The 23,342-nt window shown below is 42.4% G+C and overlaps 1 protein-coding gene across 1 annotated transcript; it reads right to left on the bottom strand.

Annotated features, from left to right (window-relative positions):
- Positions 1-387: 387 nt before the first annotated feature.
- vwf (von Willebrand factor) lies at positions 388-22,704 on the bottom strand. The gene is made up of 53 exons (XM_004553239.6): positions 22,484-22,704; positions 22,278-22,329; positions 21,988-22,131; positions 21,650-21,752; positions 21,331-21,539; positions 20,962-21,083; positions 19,681-19,900; positions 19,468-19,590; positions 19,275-19,386; positions 19,144-19,190; positions 18,911-19,047; positions 18,600-18,738; positions 18,279-18,379; positions 17,989-18,184; positions 17,700-17,915; positions 16,716-16,962; positions 16,519-16,613; positions 16,164-16,315; positions 15,973-16,076; positions 15,755-15,893; positions 15,501-15,635; positions 14,148-14,294; positions 13,921-14,061; positions 13,283-13,381; positions 13,037-13,193; positions 12,597-12,764; positions 12,355-12,490; positions 11,881-12,190; positions 10,243-11,407; positions 10,052-10,156; positions 9,561-9,704; positions 9,333-9,476; positions 9,044-9,208; positions 8,865-8,911; positions 8,598-8,775; positions 8,174-8,415; positions 7,896-8,085; positions 7,434-7,775; positions 7,093-7,331; positions 6,766-6,868; positions 6,575-6,646; positions 5,528-5,632; positions 5,209-5,414; positions 4,978-5,127; positions 4,774-4,890; positions 2,511-2,691; positions 2,163-2,203; positions 1,951-2,067; positions 1,553-1,651; positions 1,284-1,412; positions 1,149-1,188; positions 889-986; positions 388-711 (listed from the first exon to the last, which is right to left on the bottom strand). Exons 1-53 carry the CDS (start codon positions 22,487-22,489, stop codon positions 526-528), a joined length of 8,562 nt encoding a protein of 2,853 aa, XP_004553296.2. The 5' UTR covers positions 22,490-22,704; the 3' UTR covers positions 388-525.
- Between the last annotated feature and the right edge of the window lie 638 nt (positions 22,705-23,342).

The following is a 23,342-nucleotide window of genomic DNA, read 5'->3' as shown; positions in this document are numbered from 1 at the left end:
ACTTCCTTGTTATACTGATGTGTAGTCAGTCACACGAATTGTATGTATCATGTGTATTTTGGGGCAGTTTTTAAAGAGCAACGTATTGAAAAGCGGTTTTATTTTTGTATCTCACTGTCCAATCCCTCACTAGTTTCATGCAACTCAGTAAAGACACAGTAGCGCTGAATTAAATTGAGTAAAAAAAAACAAAAAACACCCAAGTGTAAAAGTTGCACTTTTTGAGCAACATGGTGTTTCTGGATTCGCACTTAATGTATATTAAACTTATTCTGCAACGCTGTGAAAGAGTAAATGTCACATGTTTATATACAAACATTTAACAAACAGTAGTTTTTATGAATACATTTCAACAGAAATAATCAAATTACAACAACACACAAAAGGTGATGCTTACAGAAACAGGTAAGTTTGTTTTATTGCTATTTGTCAAGGTAGTTTTTTTTAATACTGCTACATTTTCTTGGATAAACACAAAGCATCAACCTTTATAATCTCTGTCTTCTATTCTTTTTCTTCCACTCTCTAGGTGCAGTGTCTGGACAGACAGTCGCATTTGGTTACAGACAGAATTGTGTGGTGGCTACGAGTGCCATTGGCACACATGACAGGAACGTTGAGAGGCTCTGTCTCTACCGCAGCACAGCAAACGCACTCCTGCTCCACAGCAGCCCTCTGCAGGGAGTACATGGACTTACTGCGACATTTGCCCTGACAGACAGAAAGACAGACAGATGGAAGGGTACACATAACAACAGGGAGACAGAAAGGACAGGATGGTGAGGGACAGTGTTACGATTTCACTCAAATTTGCAGGTTAATCCTACAGGGGAAAAGATTTAATCATTCTTAAATGTGTGTGCGTGTGTGTGTGTCTGTGTATCTTACCTCACAGTAGTACAGGTCTATCTGGTGCTCTGATTGGCAGTCATCCACCTTGATGTAGTCGAGCCTTCCCACTGTCTTTCGGCACTCTGGCTCTGTACCTTTACACACACACACACACACACAAACACACACACACACACACACACACACACACACACACACACACACACACACACACACACACACACTATTGTTAAGATCCAAATAATTTAAAAAAAAAGATAATTTACTGCTCTTGCAAAGGGAACAGTTCAACTCACACGTCTCACAGCAGGTTGTTCCAATTTGACTGACTTTTCCCTGGGAAAGTAAAAACAGGAGAGACAATGTTATCATACATTCCTGGGAGAAAAGGTATAGATAAGGGAATACTGTGCGCTCAATGAGAGCTTTACCCCTTGGTCTAAGCAAGCTTGGCGATTAAAAGACGGGCAGGCTGTCACTTTGGTCTGCAGCACAAGATTTCCTTCACTATTCAGACCACATGTATATGAGGTGCAACCATTCTCGCTCGTCGTATTGACCTGAAAGAACACGATTCATTCTTACAGTATGTAGCCACGAACAGTACGACTGGCATGAAAGAGTATTATAAGCTATAGCACTGCATAGAATAGACAACAGAAGTTGTAGCGTGGTATCATCTTGTTTGCATAGGACTTACTTTCACACTGATGAGTTTTCCATCTGGTTGTTGAACGAAGCAGGCGGTGGGAGCACATCGACCACAGCAAGTACCTTCCTCCTTCTCCAGAGTGTACCCCTAAAAATGTGGAGGTTAGTTTTAAGTGTCCATTAATGTAAAAAGACATTGGGAGTTTACTACTGCAAATACAAAGACATAAGATACCTGGATTTTGTTTTCTAAATAAAAAACATCTTATTTACCTTTGTGAATAAAGTGAATCATGGAAAGATGATGTGGCTACAGTTTAATGATGAGCAGGGAAGGAATGCGAACAGACAATTAAGGAATGTGGATTTGTGATTGTATTAATCGGTTATGATGAGGATGAGAAATGACAAGAGTTAAAACAGACAAAATAATTTGAGGATGGCTACCATGGGGCAAGAGGGACAGCTTGTTTTCCTGCAGGACAGTTCATATTTCCTGATTGGACCATCCACTATCCTACACTGACAGCGTGTACACGCATCAACCATCAGCTGCTCCCCTGCCTGTACAAACACATATACAGTATATCAAAATAAAACATCATTTCCAAATGTCTTTTTTTATACCAAGGCAGCTACTACTTCTCTGAATGACTTACCCCTATCAGCGTGTGGTTGAGAACACAGGCGTTCACAGGAGCTGCAGAGAGAAAAGCACAAATAATTTCCACAGTCGTTTGTTAAAAAGTAATTCAATCCCCAGTTTGTGTAAGGTCAGATCAGGATAACAATCTCTGGGATGACACCAGAGTCATCTGTTGGACATAAACTGCAACTGCAAGTTGTTATGAAAACACTGTGTGGATGATTTGACTGAAGGGAAAGTTAGATGAATGCAAGCTTGATGATTCATGCATCGCTTGCGAGCTAAAGGGCAGTTTCCTAACCCGGTGCACTGGATTGTCTGCGTGCCTTCTGAGTAAGTCTATGTGTGTATGTGTGTTTACCACAGTGGCAGCGGGGGCAGCAGTCCTCGGTGTCACAGCGTAACTCAGTCCCCAGTGGGCAGGATGGAGTATCCGTAATCGAGCAGCTGACATTTGAAGCAGAGATGAACACCTCATCTCTGACTTTTATGCACTGATGTAAGACACATTTATTATCTGGAGACTTCCATCTGTCACCCACCTAAAGACGACACAGAGATGAGAATTAGATCGATAGAAAGATGAATGCCTTCTTATGTGAGGTAGTAATAAATTTATATGCAGCAGTGAAAAAATAAGACAATAAAAAATAAAGTGAAAGAAACGACAAAAAAAAAAGACTTATTTTTTTGCAGTAGGGCAAATACTCCAAATACAATGGCTTGCAAAAGTATGAACTTATCCACATTTTGTCACATTACAGCCACAAACATGAATCTATTTTATTGGAATTCCACGTGAAAGACCAACACAAAGTGGTGCACACATGAGAAGTGGAACGAAAATTATACATGATTCCAAACATTTTTTTACAAATAAATAACTGAAAAGTGGGGTGTGCGTAATTATTCAGCCCCCTTTGGTCTGGGTGCAGTCAGTTGCCCATAGATATTGCCTGATGAGTGCTAATGACTAAACAGAGTGCACCTGTGTGTAATCTAATGTCAGTACAAATACAGCTGCTCTGTGACGGCCTCAGAGGTTGTCTAAGAGGATATTGGGAGCAACAACACCATGAAGTCCAAAGAACACACCAGACAGGTCAGGGATAAAGTTATTGAGAAATTTAAAGCAGGCTTAGGCTACAAAAAGATTTCCCAAGCCTTGATCATCCCACGGAGCACTGTTCAAGCGATCATTCAGAAATGGAAGGAGTATGGCACAACTGTAAACCTACCAAGACAAGGCCGTCCACCTAAACTCACAGGCCGAACAAGGAGAGCGCTGATCAGAAATGCAGCCAAGAGGCCCATGGTGACTCTGGACGAGCTGCAGAGATCTACAGCTCAGGTGGGGGAATCTGTCCATAGGACAACTATTAGTCGTGCACTGCACAAAGTTGGCCTTTATGGAAGAGTGGCAAGAAGAAAGCCATTGTTAACAGAAAACCATAAGAAGTCCCGTTTGCAGTTTGCCACAAGCCATGTGGGGGACACAGCAAACATGTGGAAGAAGGTGCTCTGGTCAGATGAGACCAAAATGGAACTTTTTGGCCAAAATGCAAAACGCCATGTGTGGCGGAAAACTAACATCACTCTGAACACACCATCCCCACTGTCAAATATGGTGGTGGCAGCATCATGCTCTGGGGGTGCTTCTCTTCAGCAGGGACAGGGAAGCTGGTCAGAGTTGATGGGAAGATGGATGGAGCCAAATACAGGGCAATCTTGGAAGAAAACCTCTTGGAGTCTGCAAAAAACTTGAGACTGGGGCGGAGGTTCACCTTCCAGCAGGACAACGACCCTAAACATGAAGCCAGGGCAACAATGGAATGGTTTAAAACAAAACATATCCATGTGTTAGAATGGCCCAGTCAAAGTCCAGATCTAAATCCAATCGAGAATCTGTGGCAAGATCTGAAAACTGCTGTTCACAAACGCTGTCCATCTAATCTGACTGAGCTGGAGCTGTTTTGCGAAGAAGAATGGGCAAGGATTTCAGTTGCTACATGTGCAAAGCTGGTAGAGACAGACCCTAAAAGACTGGCAGCTGTAATTGCAGCAAAAGTATTGACTCAGGGGGCTGAATAATTACGCACACCCCACTTTGCAGTTATTTATTTGTAAAAAAATGTTTGGAATCATGTATGATTTTCGTTCCACTTCTCACGTGTACACCACTTTGTATTGGTCTTTCACGTGGAATTCCTTTTTTTTTTTTTTTTTAAATTGATTCATGTTTGTGGCTGTGATGTGACAAAATGTGGAAAAGTTCAAGGGGGCCGAATACTTTTGCAAGCCATTGTAGCATTAATGAATAACATGTACACTAGGTTTGATAGTGGTACAAAAAGGAGACATGTTGTACGGCTTTATAGAGAATAGCAGGATGGATTTTCTGAAGCATTCTTTATGGCAGTCGGCTTTAATAAGTCCGGTGGAGAAGGAGCTCTGCTGGCTCTCTAGTGGACTGGAGTTGGTGCAATGGGTTGTCAGTGATGGAGAGCAGTTTGCTGAGTGACTTCTTGTCCCTCACTGACTCAAACACTTTGAGATTCATAATTATGCAGCAATAATTATTTGCACATATCCTTCAGGCATGTCTGATTTCTACACACACATACTTGTCTAAGCTTTCCACTGATAAGTGTGTCCCCTCGCATCTCTCCCCCTGACTCCACACAGCTGGTTGGTGTGCACTTTCCACAGCACTCTCCTTCTGATGAAGTGTATGTTGAGCCCTGAAATACATATTAAATATATATAGGAATGTATCACTTTAGAAGCACAAGCTAAATATGCGTCTTTGGTGTCTCTGTGAATCTCACCAGAGGACAGGCCCGGTCACAAACAGGCGGTTTGCACTGTGCAACATGGAGAGACGTGTCTTTGTCCTGCAGCTCGGTGCAGATGCACTTCTCACAACCTTGCTCCCATTCACTCCCCACTGAGTGAACCACTCCACCAACCACACACACCTAGAGACACAGAGGACATAAAGCTTGCAGGACAAACAACAAACATATTGCACTCAGATTTGAATCCAAAAATACACTCACCTTGTCTGGCAGGCAGTTGGTTTCTGTGCACCCACAATCGTTGGTAGTGGAGGACGTGATGAACCCAGTGGGACAGGTGTGGGTGGAGTTTTGGCAGCTGCAGTCACATTCAAACACGTCGCAGCACTTTGTCTTTCTCACCGACAGATGGCGATGTGGTGTACAATTGGGGGGAGCTTGAAGAGGACACTCTTCCTTTTTGCACACTGAGACAGAAAAAGAGGTGAATACGGCTGTGTCAACATGCGCTCTGTTTCCTGACTATGTGTGTGTTTACCCGTGGGGCCGGAGCATCATAGAGAATGTATTAATGACTTACCACACTCGTGTATAGGCTGACATTCCCCGGGGTTTTTCAGGACCACAGTCTGACCGTCCTCACAGCGGGGAACCTCAGGCAGGTAACAGCTCACTAGATCACAAACTGGAAAGTGACAGCATGGCTCAGTGTGTTGCAAGTTGGACACATGATATATGAAGGAAAAAATGTCCATCCCGGTTTTCCCTCCAAGGCACGAGCGATAAGCAGAGTTCTGTCCTTTCCTTCTAAGATTCCTAATTATTTAAAGTAACACTCAGGTATGCCATTCAGCTGGGTTAGTTACGACGTCGGGAGCAGCTTGGGAGAACAAGGAAACACAGACTGCTTCAGGTTGTCTTCCCAAATCGACTCAAAGGTTTATTTAGTACATAACAGCTTATATAGAGGAAAAAAAGGTTCGTGTGTCAGCAAGTTCTCAGTTCAAACCGGTACAGACCAAATAAGGAAACGTCTTCCTGCCTTGTGAGCAAAGAAGTATCCTGTGTGTAGTTTATCAGTTCAGCTACAATTTATGATCATCCCAGCAAAATACACTCCTAGACATAGAATACAGAGTTCTTTCATTAGTGAATTCTGAAACAAACCACCTGGCCTTTAACGAGCCTTTTTCTAAGAGATAAAGAAAAAGGGAGGATGGGAGTAAGGAAGTGGTCTCGTCTCTGTGGTATTTTCGACCTTGGGGTACCAGCCTGTGAGTCTTACACATTAATTCTTGGGTCACAGAGAAAGAGAAAAACAACTATTAAATGGGCCTTATTGAGTAACTCTTTTCTGTATAATATCACAATAAAACAATATCCTGTAAATGCTACCGTGGTATCAAAATATCACAACAATATACATTTGGTAACACTATCCAACAAAGTATAAAAAAATGAGGATAGATACTGGGGAATGAATTAGGAATAACTATGTTATTAGTTATTAGGAGTTAAAGTTGAGCTATTTGGACCATAATAATTTAATAACTACACTGAGTGACTGACCACACAGTATAGTAAAGCTGCTCCTTGTTGCAAATAGAGACTATCCTTTTTTACATACCACACTCATACTCTGGGCAGCACTTGGACTCTGTCTTCTTTCTGAGGACCTCACAAGGTCCACACACTGGAGCTACAAACAGATACACATGATTAATTTAAAAAAGATGGCAGTTTTTCTTCTTCTTCTTTAGTAACACTACAAAAGCAGACGCAAAGAGCATAATGAGGAGCAAAAGAAGGGTTTCTGACTTCTGACATCGTTGCAGGGCCGGTCAGTGCAGTTGATCCGTTGCTGATCCAAACACATGCAAATCAAACATGGGTTCTCTTCTGGTACCCAACTCTGCATATACTGTACAAACACAGACAAAACCAGGCTCGTGTTGTGAAGTTGGTCATATTAGAAATAAACACTAGAGGGCAATCAAATCACATTTTAGTCTCTAACCTGTTCTCTAAGTGTTTGCCTGATAGTATTCCAACAGCATATGTGTTTATTTATTTTAACTAAGAACTTGATTTTGCGTCACTGCTTCCTAGCAGATTCAGTCACACTTTTCTTGTTTTGTGCCTCACCGTGTATGTGTGCCCATGATGGTCAACACACTGTCCACATGCTTCTGGCGGTATACACCGTCCCTGATTCAAAACTGTGCCTTCAGCACAGAAACAGCCTTCAGTCGGCGTGTCCATACAGGATGACTCGTTACTCCTAGCAACCGACCAGTCGCCTGGCAATGACTGTATGCTACCACAGTCCTGCACGCAACCTGTCCGACATGCATCATACTCCATGGAACTCGGGCACTGTAACGCTGCAACACAGAACAGTGTTAAGTTTAGATCTAGGCTCAGGTGTTAAAATGTTTTCACTGGAGTAGAAGATAAACTCGTCTGCAAATCAGAAAATTACTCACGGCAGAGGTGAGGGCTCCTCCAGTCCACACACACACCTCTTTGTCTACAGAGGCGTGCATAGGCTGAAATGAGCTCGCACACATCTGACTCCTCACATGCCTGCTCTTCACACTTGGTGAGGAAAACCTGAACGGGAATATATGCATGGCATGGTTCGAACACCTCGGAACGTAGAGCTTGACATCCCATCGCCGCTCCAGATGCACACACCGCCCTTCGTCTTGGCAGGCACACACCGTGCTCTACAGCTACAGTCCAGTCTAAGATGAAAGCTGGTTGGTCGGTGGTCGAGGTGCCATTGCGTAAAGAAAGGACATTCAACTTCTCCTCCCCACAGCCACCTGATAAAACAATATTTGGGGCAGTTATCAGAATAAAAAGACAAATACAGAAAGCCACTGGGTGAGACATGCTGACTTTTGTCATATATTTGACAAATGTGGGCTCTTAATATAAGTTACCGCAAAGTCCAGCAGTGTGCCCCGTCGTAGTGGAGCTGAGTAATGTGATGGTAAACTCATTGCTCTGAGGTGTGAAACTCAGAACGTAGCCATGATCCGATTTCAGCTGCAGCATCACTCCGCCATAACGCACCAGCTCAATGCCAGAGTGCCGCCACGGCAGTGCAAGCTCTTCCTCTCCAATCATGGCCTGCTCAAATAAACATATGCAAAATAAATGAGCAAATCCTTACAGTTAATGCAGACTTCTTAAACATAACATATATCATATATCTTACCGTCATGTCATCCTTCAGCAGCACCCTATATGAGCCATGGATCACCTCCATGGCTTTCATGCAGACTTGGTGGTAGTTTGCCGAGTCTTGGCAAGGTCCAGTGTGGAGTTTGACCTCTGACCCTTCACTGGAGCCTCTGCTGACAGTGAGAAGTGTATAGGAGCACAAACCCTCCCCATCCAGCCTAAGTGCCAGGCCATCAAACCTCACTACATGGTTGGTGGAGCTGCCCATACACATGCCTGTCAATACATTTGAGGCAGGAGGGAAAACATGTGTTTGTACAGGAGCCAGAATCTTGTGTATAAATAGAAAGGAATGTTAGCTCCCAGCATTCATTGTTAACAGCAAGTACACAAATAGTCCACACTTTATATAGATGGACTAGACCTAAGAGGCTATTGGATCCTTTGGATGTACGTACAAGGGCATTCCCAGTGGCAGTTGCAAGTCTCCTGGACTTTAACAGGTGGCATGTTGTTTCTGCAGGCTGGAGGCTCCAATCTGTCACAGCTGACTTTGTGATTCTGTACTGTCACCGCCCCACTGGGGTGGCAGAGGAGGGAGTGACAGCCATCCTCCAGCAGCCATGACTCACCAGGCTAAGGCATGTAGAGAGAGATGCACAATTTGCTAAAAGTAAATCTTGTAAAAGGTTACATTAATGTTGTATCTAGCAGACAGTACTCACCTTTCTCTCATTTCCATTATCATCAACACACACTCCTGGTGGACCAGCTAAAAAAATACATACAATTTTAAAATAAATAAAATATATATATAACAGAGCACATAACATTTCCATTACTGTTAATTTCTATCATCGCTATGTAATGAAGATTTAATGTATGTGTCTCTGCCTGTAAGCACCTCTGCAGATTCTCTCTGTGTAACTCCTGTCCAGAGTCAGCAACATCAGTAACTGATCCATGCTGTTCAGATGGAGAGTGTTGTCTTGGTTGCCCTGGCGACCAAGCACTCCAAGTTCACTCTTGTCATAGTCTGGTCCAATCCCAATTGGGAACACTGATACACCTGAGGGAAGACAATCTTATCAGTGAAGCTACACCGCAGCTATAACAGAGGAAGATGAAGGATGGAAACATACCAACTGAAGTTTTTACTGAGGTATCCAGTGTGTTAATGATGATTTAATTACCTGCTGCCAGTGCCTCATTAGCTGCTTCCCCGACATCATCAGTTGATTTGTCCATCACCAGCATCACCACAGCCTTGGCTACACCAACTCTTCCACCACTGATTGGTGAGATCGATGTCTGCACAGCAAATCTCAATGCAGACCCTGCAAAAAGTGAGAAAAATGACTGCATGTGATTGTGCATCTGTCTAAATATGTGTGCATATTAGTTTAAGCAAGCTCCTTTACCTAGTTTAGGGGCTGCAGGAGTCCTTGTAGTAATTCTCTCCACCATCCTCAGGAGGTCTGATTTGCTCTGTTGATCACTCCATAGGAATTCTGCTGTGTTGGTGTCTCCATACTGCACAACACTCACAAGAGTGCCACTGAGCCCTGCACACATACAAACACAGAACTCACTGTAGAAAGGTGCTTCTTTAATAATTTAAACATGAGTAATATTGTTCTTTCAAGGTCAATAATGCTAAAAAATATATATATGATTTGATCTAACACGAATAAACTAAAGCAATTTAGTAACTGTATTGTTCTCATGGAAATCTGGTAAATATCAGTTGGGGAAAAAGACATACTTCAATATTTTTCTTAGAGCCTATTTGGCCCTTAAACATGCTGCATTTCTGAAGAAAAAACCCCTGCTAAAAACAGTGATTGCAAACTAAATTAAAAACAACACACCAGTGAGAAAAATCTGCATATAAGAGCTGCATCACACCTACCTATGTCAGCATTACTGATAAAAGCTTTAACAAATGTCTTCATGTCCTCAAGCTGCCCTCCAGACTTCAGCAGGAACAGCACATCCAGAGGCTTCTTACACGGCACTGTGCAAATATAAGACTCCAAGTTAATATAGACTAAGAAATCCCTGAGGACTGTTTGATGAGAATAAACATTTCTGTTATGGTACCTGAGACTGGCAAGCTGGCATGTGTTGGGACAACTAGTGGTGGCAGTGTTGGTGAGCGGGGTCTGACTGTGGTGCGTGTGATGTTGACTATGCGGTGGACCACGCTAGACAGATGGCTGTAATCCTCCACCATTAATGGACGCTGAGGAAAACTGAACTGAATCAAGTCCATTTCTTGTATCTTTGGTCCAACACCAATGGGATACACATGAGTCTGGACGCTGGTAGATGGTGGGCGCGTTACTGTGTCAGTTGGTGGGTTTTCTGTCACAAGGAAAACCAGCTGAGGTGGGGTTGGACGAAGAGAAGGCTGGACCGTAGCCATTTCTTGAAAAGTGGTAGTGATAGCTGCTCCAGTGTTTGTCTTACTACCACCCCTCCAACGAACCTCCCTCAGGCGTTCCAGCAGGCGGGTTCTGTGCTGCCTTATCTCCCACCGACTGATCTCCACAGTGACTGTCACTGAGTATTGGATCACAGTGATGCGAATCAACTCCTCCTCCTCTGTCAGTTTTGTGATAACTTCCTCCAGGAAGAGGAGCGACTTGTTAAAGTTTATTTCACCAACAGCATCAGAGCCTTCTATGATAAATGTTACATCTTTGGTTGGAGAAAGAACAGATGGCGATGTGGTAGTGGGCGATAGGCCAGACGGTGCTGTAGCTTCAGGAGTGTTGGGGAGGCGCCGTGTGGGTTTTGTCTCCAGATGAAGAACTGGGGAAGTGGTGGTCGTGGTCTTTTGAGGTTTACCCACTGTGGTCTTTGGTGCTGGAGGTTTCACCACCTCGGGCTCCATTCCTAAGGTGCAGAGGTAATCTGTCAGCTCCAGCAGCCGATCAGGCAGCTCACCTGTGCTGCTCAGCACATAGGCCCTGTTATCAGGATTGGCCTTGGAGATTTCAGTAATTTGTGACATATCTACCCCAGGACCCAGTGCCACTGTCAGGGTGGTGATGGCCTTCTTTCGGAGCATCTTTACAATGGAACGGATAGGGCGAGGGTTGGGACTAGCAGCCAAGATAATGGCAATGCGGCCGGCATTCTCACGCTTGTTCTTGTCATAGATGTTGATAGCCAGATATTTGACGGCCTCATCCATGAAAGCGGCATCTCCTCCTGTGTAATGAAGCTCACGCACAGTCTTCTTAAATATCCACTTCTGAACCTAGAGGCATAAGAGAGGGAGGAAAAATAGTAGATCAAGTATTCACATGTAGACTTTTACTATGAATCTGTTTCAGTGAGCCAAAAAAGCTGCTTTTTACCAAGCTTGATTAGTCATCAGCATTATTCAATGCATCCACTTGCTTCCTGTTGCATTTTAGTTTCCACTTTTTTGCTGAATTTAGAAGGCTGTATATACAAATTTATGTTTTTTTAGTGTATTAACTCTGACTGTATTGATTACAGCAGAAATAACACTTTAAAATCTTTTTCATTCTTATTTTACTCAAACATGAATTACTGATACTTAGAACACCAACACAAACATGTGTATCACATGTTTCTGTATCAACGCAACCAAAACTCATGAACACACCAAAATTAAACTCCTTACAGACAGATTTTGCAGATATTCCATATTTTGTGCAAAAATACCCACTTGCTGAGTCACACGTGCGTGCAGTGTTTAACTACCTGCAGATCATATGTTTTGACTCCAGAGTGGTAGAGTAGCACTGTTGCTCGAGTGTGAGCTGAGCCCATGCGGAATCGTTCAACCACCCCAAGTATGAACTGTTTTGCAGCCTCAAATTCATCTTCAGTCAGAGCTTCTGATCCATCCAGTAAGAATGCTAGGTCCATGGCACGGTCACACGTGCCCTCAGGCATCAACGTGGTGAAGGGAATTGTTGTGAAGGTGCCATAGGTGGGCGTCGGTGTGGGAGTTGTGAACATGGTGGAGGAGGCACACGCTTCACAGCTTAATGTGTTTTTGTCACAATGACTATAGTAAAGAAACAACAAAGCATCATGAAATATAATTGCAAAGCATTCATCACCAAACATTTGGTTACCAGGGTAACCTCGGTTCTATGTAAGCCAAGCCTGGTGAGAAGCAGAAAACCGAAATATTCAAACTCATAAGGAAATGTTGTGATGAAGTATTACCATATCCTGCACTGGTCGGGGTCATTGTGATTCAGGATGACCTTGTTCCCATGGGAGATTCTTTGACCCTCATGCATACACACCTGACAATGAGAGGGTTCAACACATCGCATGGCCACCTCATCCAGGAGTTGTCCTAAGAACATCAAAGTCAGTGTAAAAATCCCCACAATATATTTTTGTCCCGTTACATTCGTGCGATATATAAATCCTGAAAGCATTCATTTAGTGTTTGTTGATACCTGGAGGGCAGTAGGCATGGCAGCCTTCCACACATGTGAGCGAACACTGGAGGGGATCTGGATGTTGGCAGGTGACTGGACAGGCAGGACCACAGGTATTGTATCTCCACTGACATAACTCCTCCCCTACACCTGGGATTCTAGGATTCAGCTCCTCACAGCTCAGTGCTAAGGAATCAGAACATTGTAGCATGCACTTTTCAGTCATTTCACTTAGCTACAAAAAAATAACTTTATTATTATAAAGATAACTTTATAATAATTGTGATATTAGACTACTGATAAAAATGTGCAATCTGCATTCTGATATTCTGAGTAAAATCATGACTTTTAGCACAAAAAACTAGATGCGACTAGATGGGACTTCAATTATTTTTGTTAGTTTGGTCAAGCAGTTATGACTTGTGTTTTTTATATCATAATGAATTCTTCATACTCACGGCAAAGATCATTTGATCTCCAGTTGACAAATACACCACTCTCTGAGCAAGCCTGTGCATAGGCGGCAATAACATCACAGAAACACTGGCAGTCACCCACTGATGGGCACGAGCATGCTGCCTCCACACACATCTCTACATAAGGCTCTGCATCCACCTACAGACACACAGGCAAAGGTAGAGGGTAAAGAGTATAAACCCAAAGCATCTCACTTGATCAGTTAAAGTTTGCCTGTAATTGCTCACCTGACTGTTGCATTCTTTAAAGAGGGAACCAGTGAGGATACGGCACGACTGCTCCACTGTTACCAGTTTGACAATGTTGTCGGTGCAAGGAGCAGGTATCTACACACATAAAATAAAAACAGCAAATTGGTGCGACATAGTTTATCTCTTTGTGAATTTTCTTGTAGAATGTCTCTATCTATTCTGTGCCAGTGCACTACTGAAATATATGCAAAGAACTGCAATCGTCACCATACTTGATTTCATTGTAATAACATAAAAAATGTATGCGAATGATTCATTTTAGTTTTACACTACTGTGAGTTGGTTGCCTGCAGAGATTTTCAAGTAGATCAGTCACTGTGATCTAAATATATTTTTAATGTTTCTCGGTGGGATATAATGAATAACGCTGACAATGAAAGAAATCTAATTTTCCGCCCTGTAAGCCCACAAACAGTCCTGGTGAAGTACAATGCTCAGAGATAGATCTAAATATTAGAAATCATCCGATATAGGATTTTTAAGCTACTGATAGTGACATATTTTTTCTTTTAGACACACAAAACATCAGCAGATTTTCCTAACATTAGTTATGAGTAGAGAGAAAATATACATTTTTCCATTCAGCAAGCCAGCCCTTTAAGTCTAGACTTTACCTTTGTGAGATCAGCACAGCTGGGAATGACCTTCCAGGAGTTCCCAAAGTGTGAAGAATCCACCTCTAGCTGGTGGTTACTGCTCATCAAGTCGTTGTTTACATTCCCATCAAAGTTACCACACAAGCCGCACACCCGACCCTACACGCAATAATATTTAATATTTTATATTATGACTAAAATGAAAAAGATTCAAGCGGTCACAATTAGTCATAATACATCAGTACCCTGTATTCAGGTGAGATGTGAACCAGGAGGCGGGTTCCCATATCCCAGCTGAGGGAAATGTGTTTCCCCAGCTGCAGAGTGTAAAAGTGACCAGATCGGACAATCTCCACCTGTGAGCCCTGCGGCACCGGCCTCTTCATCTTCACCTGAAAGACAGAAAGGTCATCATTACAGGTGCATTTGGGATACTGAGAGGTCAAGTCTCAAAAGCTTACAACTTGACTAAGTTCGTTTGCAGAGTGTCTGAGTAAAGCAGGACACAAGTTATAAATGTACTTGTGTCCTGCTTTACATTACACTAAAAAAACTTTTAGTTGAATCTAACTGCTGAAATATACAAGGCAGTTTGTGGTTTTGCATCAAACTGCATGTTTCTACTGTACTTGAGCCCTCAAGGGTCTTTAGACAACATGTCTCATTCACACAAGCACCTTGTTTTTTGGTGTTTAAGTGCTTTGTATACTGTATACATATATACTGGAGCAGCCAGAGCTCAAATCACCAGTCTTCCGATTTGTAGATGACCTGCTGTACCTCTTGAGCCACAGCCTGTCATGATTAGGCTGTGTGCAGGCAGGATGAGGACCCAAACGCAAACTCACGGGAAAACAGGACTGAACTCAAAATACAGCTTTATTGCTGACAGAAGATGAAGGCGATACAAAATAATATGAACCTAAACTGGGAAGTCATAAAGGAACTGACTCACGAGGAGACACACGGAGGGGCACACAGTCATGACGGAGAACGCGACACTGAACTGAGGGGGACGCAACATGACACATACTGACGATAGACTGTCAAAGTAAAACAGGAAGTACACAGAGGTTCAGACGGGAAGAGAGAGAGAGCACAGACATAACGGGCTGGGGAAAACATGGAATAAAACACAAGGAGGGGAAACGAGGGTTCACAGATACACAGAGGGGCACACAGGGGGTAATCTTAACAGAACAACCTAGGAACCAAGGCATAAATAAAGAACAAAATACAAAACACACGAAAACTAAGAATACTGGGCCAACATTGCCCAGGACCATGACACAGCCTCCACTAATAATTGTACTGTTGAAATGCCTAAATTATAAATATAATGTTTAAAAGCCAAACATCTAGAATGAATTTTGTGAATGAATGAATATCAGTCTTTAGATAAATATTCAAGTAAGTTAACGTTAACAACATATTTGGTTAATAGCCTCTCTCGAGAGTAAAGACATTATTTCAAGTTTTACACTTTTTCACATGTTACAAGATTATAAATCCATTTGGACTTTGCACTAATACAACAAATCACTTAATAAGTTGCATGTGTTGATGTGAATCAGTATAAATGAATGTTTGTGTGTTACCTCTCCATGCTGCATTATTATTAACCCTCCCTGGTAGAAGATTGTGACAGCTTTTGCACAGCGGTGTCCCACAATTCCACAGGCCTCGTTTTCCACCAGCACCCTAAAGGAACCGTCTTCCCCACTACACATATCCTATTGATATGTGCAAGTAGAGAAAGATAGGACAGGACCTGATTAACAAAGAGTGCATGTACTTCATAGTCTGCAGTTCACTTTGGCGCCCTTTTTGGAAGTCCTTCTCAGTCTCTTACCTGGACTAGGACATACTGGCAGAGGCCAGGGAAAGAGTACTTTAAGCCATCAAAAGTGATGTAATGCCCTTCCCCCACGGTGCGGCACACACCATCACACACTTTCTCCGTGCATTGCCACTTTCTGTTCTTGCACACACTGCAAAACAGGACACCTGCTAAGCAAACACAGTAGAGGTATTTCCTTTAATGGACAAATATATTAACAAGCATTTTACCAGGTGTTGCAATCCACAGAGATGGTCTGTCCTGTTGCATATGGCCTGTTGTTATGGTAACAGGGACACTGCTCCGGTGTAATGCATTCTCTGCGGTGACGCACCTGAAATCAGCTTGATTAATCAATCAAATCACTTTATATGTTCACTTTGTTACTTACAGCATGCACACAACATAACAAACCACCTACAGTGCCAGGTGGACAGAGGCAGCCTGGGATGCAAGCAAGACTGACACAAGGCAGATCCAGATTTTGGCAGGTTCTTGCACACTCCAGACCCTTTTCTCCTGCATTACACTCTGCGCGAATGAGCGGAGGAGGGCACTGTGTTGACCGACGCTCTGGATACATAAAAAAACGAATTAATTAAAAAAAAAAAAAACAATCAAGCAAGCTTCATGACAAAAATCAAACATTTGCCCGAGACACACTGATCAAGTTGTTCAGGGTTCAACTGTCAAATGAGAACTATTAATGAGAACTGCTTGTTTTTTACTAGCCATTATCATGAAAAAGGTTCGGGAACTGAAACACTCAGTTATACCTCTGGATGGTGCTGGGTCATCATCATAGAAGAGGTCAGAGAGCAATGAAGACGTTTCAGTGGAGCTACACCGCATGGAGCCCTTCTCACAGTAGCTGCACTCATAAGCAAAGACAAGATGGCAAAAATGATAAAACAGTAAACCACAGCAGCTGTTTAGAGTTTAAAGTTCTGCATAAGCATGCATAGTCACTGACCAAATACTGTTGTGATCTGCATAGACATCATCAGGCTGGTAGAGCTGTCCATCATGCAGGCAGGTGCACTGGTCAGCCGTCACACATTCACCTGAGGAACTCAGGTACTTCCCAGTGGGACAGAAACAGCCCTCCTCACACACCCTCTCCCCCTCACAGCCAGCCTCAGCGCCAGACAGAGAACCACAAGTCCGGTCACACACACTCCCACATGCCTCATACACCTGTCCTCCTGTGCACTCCAGAGCTGTGAACACCATATCAGGGAGGATTAGTCATTTATTCTCACTAACCCATTAGAGATATTGCACTATTGAACTGTGCAGCACTAATGCACAAACCGGGTCTGAATGGAAACATTATCAGAAAATAAATAGCACTCTCACGTAATCCACAAAAATCTGAAACTTAGTGGTGAAAAACAATGTCATATTTAGTTCTTAAATAATCATAATAACCACAAAAATATATCAGGAGAAAGAAATGGCACCATTTGAGGAAAGAAACATTTTGCCAACATGGGGGAGGATATATTCTGCTTGCTGTAGCAGACAGTGGCACAGGAAACATTGCACAGGAAGAGGAAGAATAGTTTCCAGTAAAATTCTGCAAATTCAGTCAAGAAACCAAAACTTAAAAAAAAAACATGATGTCTACAATAAGACAGTAATCCAAAGCAGTCTTCAAATTCACAAAAGTCTCAAGATTTTAGGGTGACCCTAACATACACATAAATGAAAACCATAGATCCTGCAGAGGACATGCTTGTAAAATTATCTAAAAATATTACAGAAAATGAAATGATCTATAAATAAAAATGCATACAAAATGATTCTAAATAAACCACAGAAAGAGCCAGAAAGAGAGAGAGAGAGAGAGAGAGAGAGAGAGAGAGAGAGAGAGAGAGAGAGTGTGTGTGTGTGTGTGTGTGTGTGAGTGAGTGAGTGAGTGATCAACTGTAAATAGGTCCAATCTAAAAGTTACCACAGAGCGAAGGAGACCTCCAGTTGAGCAGCACTCCTCTTGCTGAGCAGGCAGCTGCATAGGCGGACAAAGCCGAGCAGAGGCACTCCTCACCGTCCCCACACGCACACACATCATAACGACAGAACTGCTGGAACGGACCGGGATTCACCAGAAAGTGGCACGGACTGAACACGTCTGACATCATCACTGCACACGCCTCTTCTGCAAAGCGCACTGGTATCGAGGTATCGTAAGATTAGTGTTAAGTCATTACTGGAGTGATGTCTGTCTGTGTGGGTTTATATACCTCTTTTCGGATTAACGGCACATGGATCAGTTTCAAATTTCTGAGTGGATTCACAGTCTCCATTGATCCTCCAAGCCTGGCCAAAAGAGTGAGGACTAGCCTCAACCAGCCCAGAACCAGTCAAAAAATCATCACCTTGGTTACCATTGTAGTTACCACACAGTCCACAGGTCCGGCCCGCCCATTGTGGACCCAGCTGTGGAGGCAGACAGAATTCAAGATAGTTTTTTCCCCATCTTTTCATACAGGGGTTATTGAAATTGCCCTTTAAGATATACAACTTCTTTAACCTTTAAAAGCACACGGCCCCGCCCATCCCAGTCCAGACGAAAGTCCTCACCAAACTTTACACGTACTGAAGACTGAACAGATCTCTGGATATGTAAACGGCCTGTCAAATGACACACGTAGAAAACTGCCTGGTTAAAATCAGTTAATATTAATGAACGACTCACGCAAGTACTCAGCAGAGCTGTGCTGTTAGAGCTAATGTGTTGCCATTCTGAAATCTGTCAGAGTGCTTCTCTCATATATGGATAACCATCTTACAGGTATATTTACTTAACTTATATGCATAAAAGGTCATTTAAATGCACTTTAAAGTAGCATACCGTTATGCATTGGGGTCTGGATGTTCATGCTGTTCACAGAAACAATTCCTCCATGCTTCAGCTTGACTGTCATGTCCTCCAGAGAGGGCAGACTGAGAGTCACTGAGCGTGTGCACACAGCATCCTGATCATCAGCGCACTGAAAGATAAAAAGCAACCTAAATGCTGTAAATGATGAAAAGCCGGCAACACGGGAGTGACAGAACGCTAACAGGGTCATTCTTTGTGTAATTGTGTAGTTAGTGCAAGAACAAATTCCAAATTCCAAATTTATATTATATTTTGCATTGAAAACCAAAGCTCACTTTTACCTGTACATTTTCAATTATGATAGAAAACTCATTTTGTGAGCAGTCCTTTGCCAGCAGATACTGGCAGTGGCCAGCAAAAGTGAAGAACTTGTTGTCAAAGCTCTTGAAGTGAGACTGGCCAACAACCAAGCATTCACCTACACACCAACAACAAGGATATGACATCAGAAATGAGGACTATATTTCCCAAACGAAAGTATTAGTGAGTGTGTATTATTGTTCATCTCTCTCACCAGGACAGCCTTCATTGGTGCATTCCCATGAACCGTGACGACACACACTGCACAAAAGAGACATTTGTTTGAAGGAAGCATATTTTCTATGTAACTATTTCTGTGTATTTGCGCCTGCACTGCTTTCTCACCAGGTGTTGCAGTCCTGAGAGACCGTGGCTCCTGGTGGGAAATGTTTTCCCATGTGCGCACAGGAACACTGGGATACCTCAACACAGCGATTACCATCCAAAACCTTGCCAGCTGAAACACACATGCATGCCATGTTACTACTAGAAACAGTAAGACGGAGACAGGAGAGAGATATCGTGAGCGAGGGGTTACCAGGACACGTGCAGCCATCAACACACTCTTCCTTGCAGACCTCCTGGATGTTGAGGCTATGGCAGGTTGTAGAGCAAGACTTGGTGCATTCACTGTACTGCATGCCAATTGGACATTTGGGGACTTTACACAAAAGAAAAGCATATATAAATAATGCATGTCATGTTAGAACCTGCTGTTAATTTTATAGAACTAATAAACTAATAAACTCACAGCACTGGCTTTCCTGCGACCAGCCGCGAAGAAGTATCCCATGAGCGTGGCATGTGCGAGCATACTCCAGCAGGATTGGACAGTAACAATCTTCGGGCCCTGTCTGATCACAGTGACAGGCCTCCTCCTGACACAGCAGCAGGAATGGTTCGGGAGAGACCAAGTGGGCGCAGTGGAGAAACACACTAGAGGTCTGCAACACGCTGCAGCTGGACAAAATCTACACATAAGCACAAACAGGCAGAAAATAAGTTGTTTGCCTCTTTTTAGGTCTAACAACCTGTGCAGCTGAATAAATGGGGAATAGAAACCATGTCTGAAACTTCATCAGAAAATATGTTAAATGCCAAAAAAAGAGGAAGAGTGGATTAACATCTGGTGGGTGAAAATTGTGAAAATGGCAATATCATAATGATAGAAACTGAGATTTTGAATAAAAGTGAAAGAATACATATTCATCAGTTTTGTAGTGAACTGAAGGAGATGCTGATAGGATCCTATGGTTTCACACTAACATGAAATTTGTACAGTTTTCTCACATGTGGGTGTTTCACATGTGCAAAATGTTCTTTCAAAATCCAACTGTTTTTATTTCGTATCTGCTCACCCACAAAGACTGCACAGGCTACAGAGTTGCAATCACACCTGTCAGATCTGTCCGCTTACCAGCTGTTCGTTTTTTTTTTTAAAGAGACTGGGCTGTCGTCCCCATTTGAGCATATTGAACCTTAATCCTGTGTATGAAAGCCAAAATGCCTTTATAAAAAAGAACAGATGTATTAAAAATGCCAAGTCTTTCTAAAATCCTAAGTCAGAGATCTGATACAATATGAGACATTTAAGCACAATTTATACCTTTGTCGAATAAAAGTTAAAAGTAGAGATAGAATAGTAAATGAGACTAATAATATGTATTTGGACATCAACCAAAGACAATGGGGGTTATAGTTGGCACTTTAACTCCAAAACCCACCTGATTTTAAAATATACATTATATGTTTGTAAAGAAAAATGTTTATTTACAAATCTTTATGAGTTTCTGTGTGTGCAAAAAAATATAACCTATTGCATATTAACAGTAAAAGAAACAAAGACAAATTAGAGCATAATACACACAAAGAAATATCAGGTGCTTTGTTAGGAAGTGAACCACTGTAAAATACCTTTTTTATTGTGAGGAGAAATGTACAAAGCTTTTATTTAATGACTTGTGTCTACACATCAGATATCATGACACGCCTACTATCTAAACATGTGCATTTGTGTTAACTACCCTCTCACCGTGGAAGTTTCTTTTGTTGTGTTACAGGATTTTGATGGATTTGACACACGCTGACAGGACTGATCAGCTCCCTTCACTGCCCACGAATTTGCAAAGTCATAAGTGTCCTCTGTTAGGAATCCTGAAAAATACACAGGCACGCACAGACAGAGAGACAAACAAGTTGACAGATTTGTTCTTAATCTCATCCTACCACAACTGTGTCTTTTGCTTTCTTTTACTTTATCTTTTCCTGTACTCGGTTGTTCCTCTTCCTGTTGCTGAGTGCTGGTGACTCAAATCGTTTCCTCTATTCCAGTAATAATAAACTCTCCCTAGTTTCACTCTTCTCACAGTTGCATCTTGTGGGCTGTATAGCACGCACATACCTTCCTGAGCAGTATATTCATCGGCAGTCATAGAGTTGAAGTTGCCACAGAGCCCGCAGGTGTGGTTTGCATGGCGTTTGGTCAGGGTCAAGGCGATGTTGGCAGCATTATCAATGGTGACAGTGAAGCCAAACTCCTCACTCCAGAGCTTGTAAAAGCCGAGCTCTGAGCCCACAAACACAGAGTGAGATGCATAGGGCAGTGACAGCCTAGAAAAAAAAGACGGCATAAATCAAGCTCCTGCAGAAGCAAAATAGCAAGGAGCTTTCAATATTTATACACACAAACTTAATGCTGAATGACAGCGCTAGTGTGCTACCTTTTTTCTCCTTGTGAGAGCCGTCCGTCTACAGAAAGGTGCAACTCAAAGACATCCCCCAAAAATAGCGTGACTCCAGTTTTTTTGCCATTTTGAAAGTCGCCTGCAGATCCAAAGCACATTTTGAACACACTGTTACTACTTTGTACCACCACCATGGCAGACTTCGCCAAATAAGACAGAAAATTAAAAGTGAAGATGACTTGTAAACAGTTTCCAAAAGCCAACATATTGCATCAACGAGGCATTACACACTAAACTACACAAGATAAGCCTAGCACACTATTAAAATTCAAATCTTTTTCTGAATCTCTTTATTGAATTTGAGCGTGACTCACCCAGCAGTGTGAAGGAGTGGTGGTTGCAGTCCCCAGCCAGAAGGTAGCTGCAGTCTCCAGGAAAGTCATACAAAACGCCATCGAATGTGTGAACGTGGTGCCGTCCAAACAGACTGCATCTCCCTGTCATGCTCGCTAGACAAGCTGAACACACACAAACAGAGTACACAGATATGCCGATGTGTGCTGAAGAAGAATTATAAGAGATTTCATATGAAGCACGTAACATATGTCACTTTTTGGGTGTAAAGATAGAAACGAAACTGGATATTCTCCAATATAATACTCACAGGTCAGCTGCAGGAAAACCCAAATTCCTCGCAAATATCTCTTTATGTAGTCCTGGAACACATAAACATATATGCTTTCATTTTCATCACAGCTTAAACTAATATCTTTATTGTCTGATGTACAAAGATCGTGTTATTTTGTGTGCGATGTTAGGCCTGCTTCAAAACCCCTTTTTTTTACTTCTATAAACTCCAAGTACTCATACCTCCATGGTTCCAGACTCCAGAAACAGCAGACACTATCCCAAATCACGACGTTAAGACCTCGCAGAGTCCGGACATTATAAAGTAATGTGATGGTCAAGCATTGGCTAAACTAAGAAGAATTTCAGCCCCACTGGAAGCTCAGTTTTATAGCAAAGACTGAACCCAACCCAACTTTCATAGGCTTTCTCTTAAGTCCACTCCCCTTGCCAGGTTCAGACAAGAGGGAAAGAATGCCTTTCTGTCCACAACTTGGAGCCTGCAGACTGACACCATCAAACACACTCAACGGGACAATGCCAGGATATGCCCACTGATCGCCTGGCTGAGTGATTAGTCTACACATACGTATCTGTATCGGTGCCAAGCCAAACAATCCTTTTGGTAAAAAAAACACTTACTAAAGCGATCTCACGCAATTACACTGCTTCGATAGTGTCACATGCACAAACACACTTGTCTTAACGGCGCCAAAATTACACACACATATACACACACGCACACATAATGGGAACATGTGATGATCAGCACTCTCAGGTGGAAACTTATGTTGTCTCTGGACAAAGCTGAGGAAAAAGAAGAAGAATATGTTTGGTGTTTTCAGATTCACAACCTGTATCACAATGTCACAAAAATAAGTATTTATATAAGTATGAAGCAAGCATAAAGTAATTATAAATAAGTAAATAAGAATTCTGCAGACTGAGGCTGTTTCTTTTGCTTTCACTCTCTTTATGTAACTCTAGGCTACTAAATACGTAATGATCAGGGTCTGTGGAGACTACCTGATCTACCTATCTGGTGTAAACAGACAAAGCACCCAAAATGTTCGCACAGTATGTATGATCTATCTAGTGTTGA

Source organism: Maylandia zebra, linkage group LG7, assembly GCF_041146795.1.
Source record: "Maylandia zebra isolate NMK-2024a linkage group LG7, Mzebra_GT3a, whole genome shotgun sequence".
NCBI classification, from domain to species: domain Eukaryota; kingdom Metazoa; phylum Chordata; class Actinopteri; order Cichliformes; family Cichlidae; genus Maylandia; species Maylandia zebra.
This window is presented reverse-complemented; position numbering and strand designations above follow the sequence as displayed.

Excerpts from the sequence above, each read along its gene's own strand:
- vwf (XM_004553239.6), bottom strand. Across the intron at positions 22,132-22,277 it reads GGTTTTCCTGCAGCTGACCT|CTTGTCTAGCGAGCATGACA; the intron begins GTGAGTATTATA and ends GTGTGTGTTCAG. Across the intron at positions 19,048-19,143 it reads CACCAATGAAGGCTGTCCTG|GTGAATGCTTGGTTGTTGGC; the intron begins GTGAGAGAGATG and ends GTTGGTGTGTAG.